This window comes from Mobula birostris, chromosome 21, assembly GCF_030028105.1.
Source record: "Mobula birostris isolate sMobBir1 chromosome 21, sMobBir1.hap1, whole genome shotgun sequence".
Lineage (NCBI taxonomy): Eukaryota > Metazoa > Chordata > Chondrichthyes > Myliobatiformes > Myliobatidae > Mobula > Mobula birostris.
Window position 1 is genome coordinate 54,192,877 of NC_092390.1, and position 14,345 is coordinate 54,207,221.

Sequence of the window (14,345 nt, forward strand, 5' to 3'; positions counted from 1 at the left end):
GGAAATGCTTTTCGAAAGCAAGCTGTTCAAAAGTCTTCCATTGCACTTGCTGAAATGCTAGCCTAGGTTATGTGCTCATATTTACAGAAACATGAGGACAAAACCTAGGCTAGCACTTCAGCACAACACTCATGTTCAGGTTTAAGTAAATGATTCTCAGTACAGTTCAGAAAAAAGGCTCTTCCAAGTAACTTGCTTATTCAAGGTCTTCTAGATGATCGTTTTCTGAGGAGAGTTTCTCTCAGTACACATATTATGTAAGGGAAATTATGGTGCAATGGGAGGAATTCATTGTATAAAGATAAGGTCACACACAAAAGAAGTTGCTTTTGGAAACAGATTAAATTTTGAGTTTCTTGCTTTACCGTAACACACGTGCATCCTAGAGAATATGAAGAAGAATATAAATCTTTGTTGAGGATAATGGTTACAGAAGAAATAACAGTGGTTAAAATTTGTTTTATGATTTGTTTGCAAAAATATGAATCATACTCCATCTGGGGATTGGGTATTTAATAATAAGTAAATTTAAGTTAATAGCCGAATTATTGTTTGAGAATTGCTTTACTCAGATGAATTGCTTCCAGTGAACATAACCTTTCACCAAAATCTATTGCCAAAGTGAGAAAATTTCTGCAGCAGCCTGTTCAAATCTTTTAAGAGATAAGAAGGTTGGCTGGACTAATCTGCATCCAGATGGAGGCCAGACCTTGTTTTAGCTGTTTGGAGATACTGCCCAGAGTTAGCACCAGAAACTTAGTATGATATAAAGTTGCCAATTAGTTGCATTTCCTTTTTGAAACAGGCCATCATTCCCAGTGATGAGAACTGAAATTCTTTTCCCTGCGCTGTTTTCCTTAGTTATGTTCTAGTAGTTTTTATCGAATGATAGATCTCAGTGTGGACTGAACTCAGTAAAGAGAGGGAAGGAGGGTTTCAACTTTGTAGTGACTTTTGTAAGGCTGAAATTTGGAATATAATTAATACTTTACTAAAATAGCTAAGAAACCAGCTAAATTTCTTAATGCAAGTATGCATTTCTAAATGATAATGAAAGAGGACTGAGTGTTCTCATAATCTAAAAAAATAGTTTTAGAACCCTCAACAAGTAAGATAATTGATTACAGAATTTAATGAAGATTTATCATGGATACAGTGTAGGGATGTGCCACATCTACAACTTGTCCAAGCTTTTTCTTGATGAACAGTGTGATCCAAGTCTGGAACATCCACAGTAACTATCTGCAACAGGAGATGTATTTTGATCTGTAGTTGAGTTGAAGGCTGAGTACAGGCATTGCAATACATCATGAAGGAAGGAGAATAATTCAGGAGGCGTAATCAAAGCTGTTTAATGAAAAGGTATGACTGGTACATATATAAAAGAAAAAAATACATAAAGTATATTGGGATTTTTGGGAAGTATGCAGTAAAATATTACAAAGTAAAGTTAGCACATGTGATTGGAGAAATAGAAGGGTGATCCAATTAAACAAAATAGCATATGAATAATTGTGTAATTTTTGGTTTGTCATAGTGGTTTAATGCAAAAATCTGAGGGAGCCAGGTATAATATGACCAAGTTTACTACACTTGCTAACGCAGGGATGAAAGTAAATATAGATTTATTGAATATAGAGTAATAAAGATCGATTGAATAATTAGATTGACCAAGAAGGTAGTAGGTGGAGTTAAATGTATTGAAATGTGAAAATACTTATTTTATTAGGAAGAGTGAAAAAGCAGAATATTCTTAAATGATGAGACACTGGTAAATGGTAATGTTCAGAGGGATTTGAATGTCTTTCTATGTGAATCACAAAGCCCTGTCAAGCTGGTATAACAAAAGCAATGTTAGCTTTTATTACTTTGGGGTTTAAGTATGAGTATGAGTGCAGTTAATGTGGTAGTTTTGCATTATTGTATTAGGGATTTCCCTGTTCCAAAGGAGGAGTACTTGTCACCTACTGAGGTGTTGCCTTGTGAGGAAAGATTTGGTAAAATAGGACTTGCGTTCTCCAGAATTAAAGACAATAAAAGGCAATTAATTGGAAGATGCATCTGCCTTGCAGGCCTTGACATGGTTGATTCTAGAGAACTGATTTCTTCAAATTATGGAATAGTCTTTGATGGGCACCTTTTATCGGTGAGACCCAACGTAGATTGGGAGACCGCTTCACCGAGCACCTATGCTCCACCCACCAGAAGAAGGGATCTCCCAGTGGTCACCCATTTTAATTCAATATCCCATTCCCACTCCGATATGTCAATCCATGGCCTCCTCTGCTGTCGCGATAAGGCCACACTCAGGTTAGAGGAACAACACCTTATATTCTGTCTGGGTAGCCTCCAACCTGATGGCATGAATATTGACTTCTCAAACTTCTGGTAATGCCCCCCTCCCCCATTTCCCCATCCCCCTTTCCCTCTCTCACCTTATCTCCTTGCCTGCCCATTGCCTCCTTCTGGTGCTCCTCCCCCCTTTTCTTTCTTCTATGGCCTTCTGTCTTCTCCTGTCGGACTCCTCCTTCTCCAGTCCTGTGTCTCTTTTTTACTCGTCTTTTTTTCTCCAGTCCTGCCAAAGGATCTCAGCCCGAAACCTCGACTGTACTTTTTTTCCATAGATGCTGCCTGGCTTGCTGAGTTTCTCCAGCATTTTGTGTGATATTCGGAATGACCAGTTATCATGGAAAACCATTTTTAAATGGTAATGGTACTTATTAAATTTACATACAGCCTACCTGCATAGAATTTCAAAAACTGCTGGAAATATTCAACAGTGAAGAAGCATCTGTGGAGATGGAAACTGAACATTTTAGGCAAATGATGTTTAACTAGAACCAAGCTGAATAGCAATTGCACACAGAGGCTGACGTTAATGGAAATGTAACCCCTTTTTAAAAAGAAGATCATTATTTATGGGTTTTTGCATTTTTGTTCTATATGGGCTGCGTGTGATAGCCATGCCAGCAAGATTTTCACACCTTGAGTTTGCATTATATTTTCACCTGTTATTTGCGGCTGGGCCACTAGGTGGAGCACTCTAATAAATAGAGTTAAGACTGAAAGAGCCAGGTTGGCCTTGGAGAATGAATTATATTGGTTAATTTTTAAATCGGTATTAGTGATAACAAATTAACAGAAAATAAAGGAATTTTGATTAAAAGTGAAACATGCCTTTTACACCATTAGGCAGAGTGCAGAAGACAAATAGGAGTTTAGATCTGCAGTTCAAAGAATATTTATAAGTTGAGAGTATTATGCACAGATATGGACACAGAATCACTGGGCAATCCTGTCTTGGAAGAATTACAGAGAATAGCAAAAAAATTTGATAGAGTGAGCCATACAAAAAGATAGATAGGCAATAGAGGTTTTTAAATTGGAAAAGTGGCAGCTCCAAAGCAATCTAATTGAAGTATTAAATTCTGAAATTAGATGGTCAAATTGGATCCTAGAATCATGTGCAGAAGTAATATGTTCTGACAAATGGATGTCGATTCACTGAGAGAGAAATTTGACTGGTCGAGATAGTTAAGTTCTTGAGTAGTGAATTCACCCGGAGAGATAGTGTAGGTGGAATATATTCTCTTTAAAAAACATTTTTAAGTTTCTACAAGGGAAAAAATTTAGCAGAAAAGGCATAAGGGAGGAAGTCCATTAGTAAGTCTCTGTCCTTTGGAGTGACACTCCACAGGAGCTGTAACTCTGAACTGAGCTGTTTAATACTTGCTGTGAATGATCCTTAATCTCATTGGAGATGTTTTTAATCATTATGAGAAAAATAAATCCAGTTGCATTGTAGGTTTATAAATTGTGCAATGACTGCTCTTAATTGGACAACTTGTTTTTATAATGGAAGATTTCTTTAACAATACCCTGTATTTAGCGACAAAACTATAGCCAGACAAAGTGGTAATGGTAGGATAATTCCCCTGATTGTTAGGCTTGGGTCTGAGGTAAATTTTATGCCCATGATTTATATGTAGTTGTCTTCCACTCACTGCATTTTTTTTTGATAAATTACTCTCTTATGCAAAGTTTTGTAGTTTCTGTTTTCTCCACTCTTTAAGTGGATTATAGTTTCTCAGTAAATTTATTGGTGCGCATTATGTTTCGCTGAGTCATATGCCCCACCTTCAACTCATTGGCTGGGTGGTGTTGTCATAGCACTGTTCACAGTGTGGTGATAGAAATGACTCTAGACCCTATACTCAGGAGCAAAGAAAATGTTGGGAAAACTCAATGGGTCATAAAGCATTCATAGAGGCAAAGGGATAGAGGAAAGGTTAATGTTTTGGGTCAAGATCCTGCGTCAGGCAGGGCTAGTCGGTGATAGGTGGAACTAGTTGAAGAGAGAAGGGGAATTCGGAAACCATGCCTGGTGGTTGATAAAGTGATACGTAGAGGCAGATGAAGGGAAAAAACAGAAAGGGGGTAGACGTAGCCTGGTGGATGTAGAGGCAGAGGCTGGTGTTTCTTGTGAGAGACAGCTCTATTCTCTTTTGTCTCCAGATGCTGGAAGATGCTGCACCACCTTGCTCCTTTCTCTCTCTTTTTGATCCACCCAGATTCTCCAGCCCACTTCCCGTACTCCCCCTCCCCCACCGAAATGGTTCCATCCCCCTATCAACCATGCACTAATCCTCCGGGGTCTCCTGTTGTTTCCACATCACCTTCCCTATCCATCAGCTTTTGCAACCTCTTGCTTATCCTCTTTCTCAACTTCCACCTGCCCCTCTTCTCATCTGGCTCCATTTGCCTATCATCTCCACCTACAGTATCTCCTACCAGTCTCCAATGCCCTCCACCCTTTCACCTGTTTATACTGGCTCTTTCTGCCCTACAATCTCAGTGCTGATGCGTGGTCCCAAACCAAAATATCAACTCCACAGATGCTGCCTGACCCGCTGCGCTCCTCCAGCAGTTTGGTGTTTTGCTCCGTTTACTGTATGGGCTAATTGTGCAGGACAGCCTGTTTCTTTGATATATTTTCTTTGTATAAAACAGCACAAACTGAATTTTACAGGAATTGGAGGACATTTGTAAGTTTATGGTATGATCTAATTGATCCAGTTAGCCATATTCTATGTGTAATATTGCTGTAAAATGAGGACAACATTTGTGCATGTTATTCTTTTCTATAGTAAATGAAGAACTTATGAAGTTGCAATATGCATATAGCTATCTATAGACTGTATATCAGACACATCATGAGTTGTACTTCTCATTTATAACTTCAACAAATCAAGATAATCCAGCAAGTTTAGCTGCTACTCCAAACATCTATCACCTATTAGTTTTGAATACAAAGAAACAGAATCAACATACTTGTGGTTTAGTGATTTTTTTAGGTGTACATTATGTTGTTCTGTTGGTGCACAGGAGCAAAAATAAAGACTTGTTTTCATTCCACCTGGGCTGTCAGTCAAAAAGATGGATGAGGCTTAAGTGACAGAAAGATGGTGTAGAGCATTCACTGAGCAACCAGTATGCCAGCAATATATATGAGATCTCTATCTTCATCTTTCTAGTTTATGCAATGATGTATATAACATTGAAATTATTAGATATGTTAATTAAAATTATTATCTAATATTAATATTTTAATATATCTAGTCAATTAAAATGTTTTATTTTCAGTAAATTGTGTAATTTTGTGTGAAATCACCTATTCTTTTGAATTGTTTTCTCCATTCAAATGGTAATCCTGTACTGCCACCATTTCTAAGTATTCAGTAGATTCAGGCTACGTCCACACTACGCTGGATAATTTTGAAAACGCCAGTTTCGAGTAAAAACGACAGGTGTACACACTAAGCGTCTTTCAAAATATCTCTGTCCACACTGACACGGATATTTGGGCGAATCTCCTCAACTGGGCATGCGCAGGACACACAGAAAACAAGCCAAGAGGAAACGGTATACTTAGTGCGCATTTGTCCAGTTACAGAGTAGAAAAACTTAAAAGGAATTGCTGTTGGCTCTCGCGCAGGAGGACTTAAAACAAAAAAAAACAAATACTGGAGCATATGGAGGCAACCGACAGGGAGTTCGCGGACAGTATGACCCGGCTGACGACAAACATCGAAAAACTGACTAACTCTGTTGCATTAATAAAGCACCTTGTTAAATGTATAAAACATGTCTGCATCAGTGTTATCTTGTATTTCCATACAATGTTACATTAGGCTGTTACACATCTATTGTCAGAGAAGTACTTGCATAAATAGGTAAACCACCTTCATACAAGCAAGGACAGAAAACAGGGCAAAGTGAGTATACTTATTTATTCAGTAAACTATGGGTCAAAGTATTTGGTGAGTACATTTCTAACTCTTCTGGCTTCAGTCTCATTGCCGTCTGTTCTGAAATTGTTAGGTTATGTGGGGGGTTGCGTTCAAGAAAATTACGAAATGCCGTGCTGCGGCCGTCTGTTCCGGCACGTCATGACAGCGTTTTTAAATACTGTAGTCAAAAAAGCTCACTTTACAATTTAACTCTCACGCCGTTCACACCGACTGCGCGTTATAACAGCCGTCCGGCAGTGCTTGCGCAGCACCAAGCAGAAGCAGAAAAAGCATTGTTGTTGTGGTGTTGTCACGACAGCGTTTTTAAATCTCTCCGTTTACCCTGTACACAATGGATATTAGGTGTTTTCGAATTTATTCACTCTGGAGACTGTTTCTGAAAATCTCCGTTTTCGGGGGATGAAAACGCTGATTTAGTGTGGACGGAGGGTCAAAACGAAGAGAAAAAGCTTCGTTTTCAAAATTATCCAGTGTAGTGTGTATGTAGCCTTAGACTTGGGGATAATTCTCCAGCTTTGTCTTGATGGGAAGCCATGCTCAGAAGATACACTTCAGAGATACGCGCAGTTTTCTAATAATAATAATAATATCCATGTATGGATATACACTCAGCATTGCCAATGGCGAAGGGAAATCAGAAAATTACTCTTGCCATTTATAGCTAACTAGTGAGGCACTGCTTAGAAACTAGTATGAGATTTCGGATTCAGGAGCTTGTTCAAAGACTAATTCAGCAGATCTGTTCAGATTTTCTGCTTTTATCACAAGCTGCGAATTGATTCGGGTTTGAATTATCCAAAGGATAAGCAGCCTCTAATGACAGAAATTTAGTATGACAAGAGGACAACTTACATCATCTAATGATTTAAATGACAACATCGTCAGCTTTATATTTCAAAAATGTAGGTGTGTTTTCTCAGCACCTTGCTCCATCCTTCCCATTATTTTCAGTAATTAGCTTGGCTCGCCTACATTCTCTAAGGTATTTCTTCACAAACAAGAGAAAATCTGCAAATGCTGGAAATCCAAGCAGTATACACAAAATGTTGGAGGAACTCTTTTCCATAGATGCTGCCTGGCCTGTTGAGTTTCTCCAGCATTTTGTGTGTGTTGCCGGAAGTATTTCTTGTTGCTTTTGCAGTGCTCAGCAACTTTGGATCTGGGACCTGAAGGAATGACAAAACTTGTCCTGCATTATAACATATTAAAATGTGTACTGATTTAGTTTGGGCACCTTCTTATGTCTTATCCTGGGCTTTTGGCAGTCCTAGTTTGTTGTGTCTTATACTGACACTTTTCACATGAGGACTCAGAATAAATAATGTGTCTGCCAGTCATTTCACACTTGATTGTGTGTGTATGTACACGTCACATATTGTCTAACTGGATTGATTTGTGTGTCTTTAAAGGTATTAAGCATGTAAGTTTGCTTTTACTTGGAGATCATGCCTGTTGCAAAATTGATGTTTACGTGGCTTCAGCATCTCAGGTAAATTACATATAGTCTATTTTATATGGTGCTTTATTAATAAATACATCTATCAACTTGAGTTGGAATGTGCTGTCATATAAACCTTAACTTTTCTATATTTTGTTATAAAGTCTGTAAATGCAGAATTTGTGATAAGAGTTGCTCTTGTTTCAGTATCTTTGCATTTGTTTGAGGTAAATTTGGCTGATGATTAATCTTGGTCTAGGAGAGCTCAAAGATCTCGAGACCACAGGCTCCTTTTGTAATAGGTCCAAAACCACACAGTGCACAGTGTAAGCTAGCAATGTTTAAAATACTTTACATTTTGAAAACTCCTCCTTTTTTATATCTCCTCTCACTCCCATATTGTCAAAATATATTTTTTGAAATAATTAATTGCAGATTAAAAAGGCACTGTATTTATTTTCTGTGGGAATAGGCTCTGGCTCAGACGTTCTGGCACCATTGCCTGAATGGGTTTAAAGTATCTTGACTGGATAATCTAGTGGCAGATTCTGCCACTGTAAATTTGAAGCTGGGGGATAAATTAGCTCCATTATTCACAGCATAGTAAAATGTAGTTAAATTAGACCTGCTCAGAGTATTGTAGCATTCAGTAACATTACTTCATCACACAAAGGGACTCTAAGACCTGTGTTTTGGTTTATTTGAAATGAAATATTTATTTCATAATATTACGTTTGAACTGCTATTTTGATTTTGCAATATTTGCTTCTGCTCTAATTGTTTTCAATATTTTAACAATATTATTGTGAAAATGATTGAGAATGGCCTCAGATTTGAGTCCGGACTTGTGTTGATGTAAGTAACCTTCTGAAGATGGCAGTGATACCTATATTATTTTCGTTTAGATTGCCATGGAAGTGAAAGTAACAAGTCAGTATCCATGTTCCCGAGACATACTTGATGACTCTGAACATAGTACATTACAGGAACAGGCTCCTCACCTCATTAATTAAGCTAGATGTTCTGCCAGGAAATGAGCATGTGTGTGTTTGGTGAACATAGAATCAGTTTGAACTGTGATGCTTCTAATGGCTGTTCTTTGTGTCCATGGTCATCACACTAAAGAGTGACACATTGGACAAAATGTCATGAAAGTAGAACATTGCCTGTTTCTGAATCCTCCGAAATTATTCTTCATTTTCCACAGAAGCAATGAGAAATTTATATTATTTCTGCTTCTTGTTCTACATGAGCTAAATCTTGATGAAAGGCATCAGTAGAGTAAATCTTTTCTAACATTAAAAATGAATTCAGTACTCTTGTCTCAGTAAAATAAGTGCTGGAAGAACATTCAGGGTAATTAATGTAACAATATTCCTGTACCAAAACAGTATTTTTTGCTTTCCCAGTAGAATGACAAATACACTGGCATCCCAAATAAATGGTAAAGTGATAGCTTACATTTTGTGAATATCTCAGCACTTTATAATCACAGAGCATTGTTCAATTTACTACCTCCCATGGATGTCCTGACTGCCTATTGACTATTCAGTATGAAATTTATAACGGCATAGTTTTTTTTAAAAGAAAGTCTCAGGGGTCTTTCAGGAGTTTAGGCTACTTGAGATATTTTGTCAGAGAAAGACAAAATAAAATGGATCTCCTATAGGGAGGTGAAGATCTGTTGAATGGCGTCCTTGTCAGTCCCTGCTCTTGGATAAAACTTGACTATTGTTCTCTTTGCAGGCTGAACTGTCACCTTGAGCCCCTGATGGCTTTACTGCACTTGGTCCCTAATCTGCTGACTAGTGTCTATTTGTCATTCACACTCCGCTGGGAAAGGGGGGGGGGTGCTCAATAATGGGCTTATTAGCTATACCATTCACGTTCAATAAGACCCTGAAGGGGTTTCAAAGCAGCCAATCACTTTTCAAAATCAGTGAATAGATTATGGTTCCATTCAGAAACGTAATTAGTGTGAAAGATTCCCTAAACTCGCTGTGATCAGCCTTTTTCCACACCGTGATGAAATTGTTTACATTCATTGTTTGTGCTTTTTAAATTAAGGACGACCGTTTTGTTTTAGTCTCCGCACTGTTCTTTCAGTGGTAGGCTAGAGTTTGTACCTAAACGAGCTGCAGTTGATTGATTGTTGTCCTTCAAAACTAAAGGAGTAAACTCCTTAAATTACTTTTGAGGGAAAAAAATGTTCTCTGCCTTGTCATTGTGCAACCAAATAACCTCTACTACCTATTAGTGCGTTCTGTACTAATAGGTAGACGTTAATGAATACCTCATTGTCTTGCAGCTTCCTGTTCCTAAATTCATTTTGCTATGTGAATACAGCAGCTACTAGTCTTTCAAATATTTGTTCATGTGTTGGGACTAAACTGAGCCGAGGGGCATGCCAGCAGACCGTGTGCCAAGTTCGACATGCTGGGAAGTGGAGGAGTTACAGGCTGGCCCACAGAGTCAAACATTACTGAAAACTGATTTGATTGGCAGAGGCAGTTTGCTCTGCTTGTTTGATGATGAAGCTCAGTGCAGGAACGGGTTCGGATTACAAACGGGGGGGGGAGTGACCAAAGAGGAGAGAGAGGGAGAAAAGATTTACAGACAGCACAAGGCTTTGGAGATTGCAGCGAGCTAGTGAATGAAGTGTACTCACAGCCAGGGCCACAGATTCTGCTTTTGCACTCTATTGTTGCCATCTCCGCTTTCTTACAGGAATACTGTCAAGGAATTGTGATCTCTTGTAATTTAGTTCTCCGATTTTTAAAAAAAAAGTAAGCTAAATTTATCTACAGAGATGGACAGTCCTGTTCATTCTGCGAGAGCCGCATGTTGGATATGTGTGTTTGGGTCATGTTTCATTGATCCAAGTAGTTGATTTTTCCTCGGAGACCCGTGGCAGTTGGATCCAAGTAGTCCAGGGACAACTGTTCCTAGAGGAGTACCCGAGGGAGCCTACATTCCTTGCTTTAATTCATCCTGTACACACGTCTGCTGTGGGGTACGTGGGTCATACTTGTACTGTGGTAGTTAAGGTAGTTCTTCCCGACAGCGTTGGATTGCAAACAATTATTGTATGCTTAAAAAATGAGAGTATGTAATGTTTGAAATCAGAAATGCTGTATCTTTTTTATTTTATGCTTTATCTATATGTAATATTGTATTCTTAGGGAGTAGAAAAGAAAAATGTACTGTCTGAAAAGTAATAATGTCTCTGTTCAATATACATTTTGAAGTTAAACTTCATTAGTCACTGAAAAACAAGTGCTCACTTGCAAACTGTACATGGAGGCTTTTTAGCTGGAAGGAATGCAGTGCCTTCCTCAACCTCGCCGCCTTTCCCATGTTTAGAATAATTTGGGCAGGTATGTGATGAGGTGAAAATGGTTTGGAGAGCGGGTGGCATTGAGGCCATCAATCAAATTAACTTGACAGCTCCTCCCCAATGTAGTCTGTGGAGGGAGACAAAGTTCCCTTTCAAAAAAGGCGTGCTTTCACTGTATTAGGAACCGTGTAAAGGATTGCTGTGCATTTCTGTATTGCTGCAAGGGGCCAATATGTAAACAGTCCGAGAAAAGTTGCATACCCACTGTTGTATTCCAGTTGAGGTACTTCAGACCAATAGAGCATTTTCCTTAAAGTGACTGTATTTTTAAAAACATTACCACACAAGGTGTGGCAATTTAAAATACTCTAAAGTGTAAATATTTCTTGAGGAAACTAGTAATTTCTGAAATATTTATTCAATTGTGTTATGATTGTAATTCTGTATAGCGAAGAAGTATATAGCAAGCTTTATTCTGTATAGCAAATATTGCTGGGTATAAATGCAAAGATTAGAACTCCTGTCATTTTTAACACTCAAATTATGTCATTTACTTGGCCAAATTATCTGAAGATATAATATAACCAAGTAATGCTACTTCTTTTTACTAAAAGTACATTAAAATCAAAATGAAGGATATGAGAAAAATACCTTAAAATTCTCTATTGCTTCATAACCATAAATAGCAGAATATTTTCATAAGTTGTATTGGAAAAAATATAAAGCTTCTGATATTGAGTGAGATTGTTTGAAATACCTTTTCTTGCTGAAAGTATAATTTACACTATTAGCAGTGCATGTTCCATGTGAAATTGTGGTCAGATGATCGTGTGGCATTTTGATATTTTGAATTGCAGATCATCTGCTCTGTTTAATCTTCATGTAAGCAAGATATGCTCAGAGATGTTAGACAGCCCTGAAATGGAAGGCATTGTTCTAAAGCTAAGTGTAACTCAATCTTGATCAGCAACAGAACTTTCTTGAGCAGAAAAGTGCAGTATGAACTAATTTACTTTTTCACTGATGTAAGTCGATACCATCTGATCAGTAAAGAATTGTTAAGTATTGGAATTATATTTCATTCAGATTCTGTAATTAAACAGTTAATATTTGGTTAGGGAAGGTGCTAAATTGGTTTTAGGTAGAGTTTTTAGACTTTGGACACTGGAGGCAGATATCCTTTTCTCATGTGTTTTAATCTTGAGTAGTGGTTTTACTTAATTTCCTTTAGCTGATTTTTATGTTATAAATGACTTTATATTTTGACTCGGGTCAGAATATCTATTACTCAGGCTGTGCAGCCCTGGTTTGCTGATCCAGTTTCCCATGTAGTGCTTGTACAGAAGGACAGCTCGACTTGTTTGCATCCTCATTTCCAATACCAACTGGGAAAAATACTGAATGGATGCACAGTCATTTCAAGTATATAATTCTGACTAAACACTTGTTTAGTGGAGCAGTTCTAACCTTATTTTCCAGTAGGATTCTTTGAAATCTCAATTGCAAAAAGAATACAAAAGGGAAAACTAAATGAAGAAAGTTCAGAAATGAGAATCAGATTTATTACCACTGTCTTGTATAAGAAATTTTACAACACAGGGAAGTCTGCAGATGCTCTAAATCCAAAGCAACACACATAAAATACAGGAGGAACTCAACAGGTCAGGCAGCATCTATGGAAATGAATAAAAAGTTGACGTTTCTGGCCGAGACCCTTCTTCAGAACTGGAAAGCATGAACCTATATATCGTGGACTCAGTGAAATGAATCACAAAAGATTAAAAGGTACAAATGGGTATGGCATCTTACCCCTTTCTTTCTAATCCGGAAGAAGTTGACGTTTCTGGCTGAGACTCTTCTTCAGAACTGGGAAGTAAAGGGGAAGTTGCCATATCCCCTTTGCACCTATTAATCTATTGTGATTCATTTCACTGAGTCCATGATATATGGGTTCATGCTCTCCAAGCATGATACTGTGGAAATAGGAGACTTTAAAAGCTTTAGTAAAATAATTCTTTTTTTGGGGTAAAGAAAACATGGTTTTGAAGATGTTTTAAGTTCATTTTGCAATGTTTCAGAAACTAAAATAGGTTTATTTATGTTACAATGTGGAATAACTGTCACAGTTGCAAAAGTAACAATTTTCATATTGTGAGTATTACACTGCATTGAAGCAGATTTCCATAAGTGTTCGACTGACGAACTAATTCTTACTGTTACAGCCTTTCAAGGGAGGAGTTACGTGGTTAAGACGAGAACATTTATCTTTCATGCCGATATACAAGAATTCAGATGGGATTAGAGTCAAGATGGAGCTCCAGCACCACTTTAGCTATCTTCACTAACAGGATGCCTAGTTGTTGCTTGGTCTGCTGGGCCATGTTAACCATGGCAGTAATTGTTCTAGCACGGCCACAGATTAAACCTGCTGATGGTGTGCCAGAAGCAGAGGGTAAGTTAACTTCCAATAGTTTAAAGCTAAATGCTTGCCTTGATTACGTCAGAAAGAGATTAAAGGTTTAATTGAATATTCAAATGTTTATAGTCTTTCTTGGTTTTATTTGGCGTAAATTATTAAAACTTGTAACTTGCAAACTTTACAATAGGATAACTAAAGTTATTTGTAAAGGTTCACTATGGTGATCAAACTTTAGAATTTGGCTTTGGTGGCTGATTAATGTATATTTTCTGATGTTTTGTCTTTGAAAGCCCCATGTTTTACAAAGTTTTTTTTTCTAAGTTTTTTTTATAAGCCACTATTTAGTTCTTAACTTCCCCATGGGTAAGAAACACAAAAACTTACACAAATGAAATAGTTAATTGTATTTTTCCTTCAATACCTTTACTAGATAGTGAGTTTGTAATTTTTTTTGTAGTTTCCTGTTGCATTGTTATCTCTATAAATTGGTAATTTTATTTTGCTTTTGATACTGAGTCCTTGCAGTGGCTCTAGAAAGTCAGTGTGAGATGCTGTTGAATTGAAAAGGCTTCCTCAAAGCACATTTGATGGTGACGTGCACTGTGTTATCATGAAGTCAATGTATTTGATTGTCGACATTTTTTTTACTATGTCTGTCAAGATCCACTGTTTAGGCTGGGAAAGTTCCTTAAATTTCAGCAAAAAATCTCTTTTAAAAATTGTGAAAGAATGCCAAGATTTTTGTCGCTATTCTGACCTTGGTGGGTTTTGTAGCTTATTAGAATTAACGATTTCAAAGTAGCATCTCATATAATTGTTGCCAGAGACATGGAATGCCAT

The 14,345-nt window shown here is 37.5% G+C and overlaps 1 protein-coding gene across 9 annotated transcripts in view; it reads left to right on the forward strand.

The window, feature by feature from the left end:
• The window catches only part of LOC140185804 (fibroblast growth factor receptor 2-like), a 191,566-nt gene that overhangs the window by 75,865 nt on the left and 101,356 nt on the right, over positions 1 to 14,345 (forward strand). For 3 of the 9 annotated variants that reach the window (XM_072239514.1, XM_072239513.1, XM_072239515.1), the window contains exons 1-2: positions 10,320 to 10,762; positions 13,309 to 13,538. In XM_072239514.1, coding sequence (XP_072095615.1) covers positions 13,379 to 13,538 — 160 coding nt within the window. In that variant the 5' untranslated portion in view covers positions 10,320 to 10,762; positions 13,309 to 13,378. Of the gene's footprint in view, positions 1 to 10,318; positions 10,763 to 11,277; positions 11,370 to 13,308; positions 13,539 to 14,345 lie in introns of those variants that run through there. The other 6 variants (XM_072239508.1, XM_072239512.1, XM_072239516.1 and 3 more) reach the window with 6 other exon arrangements.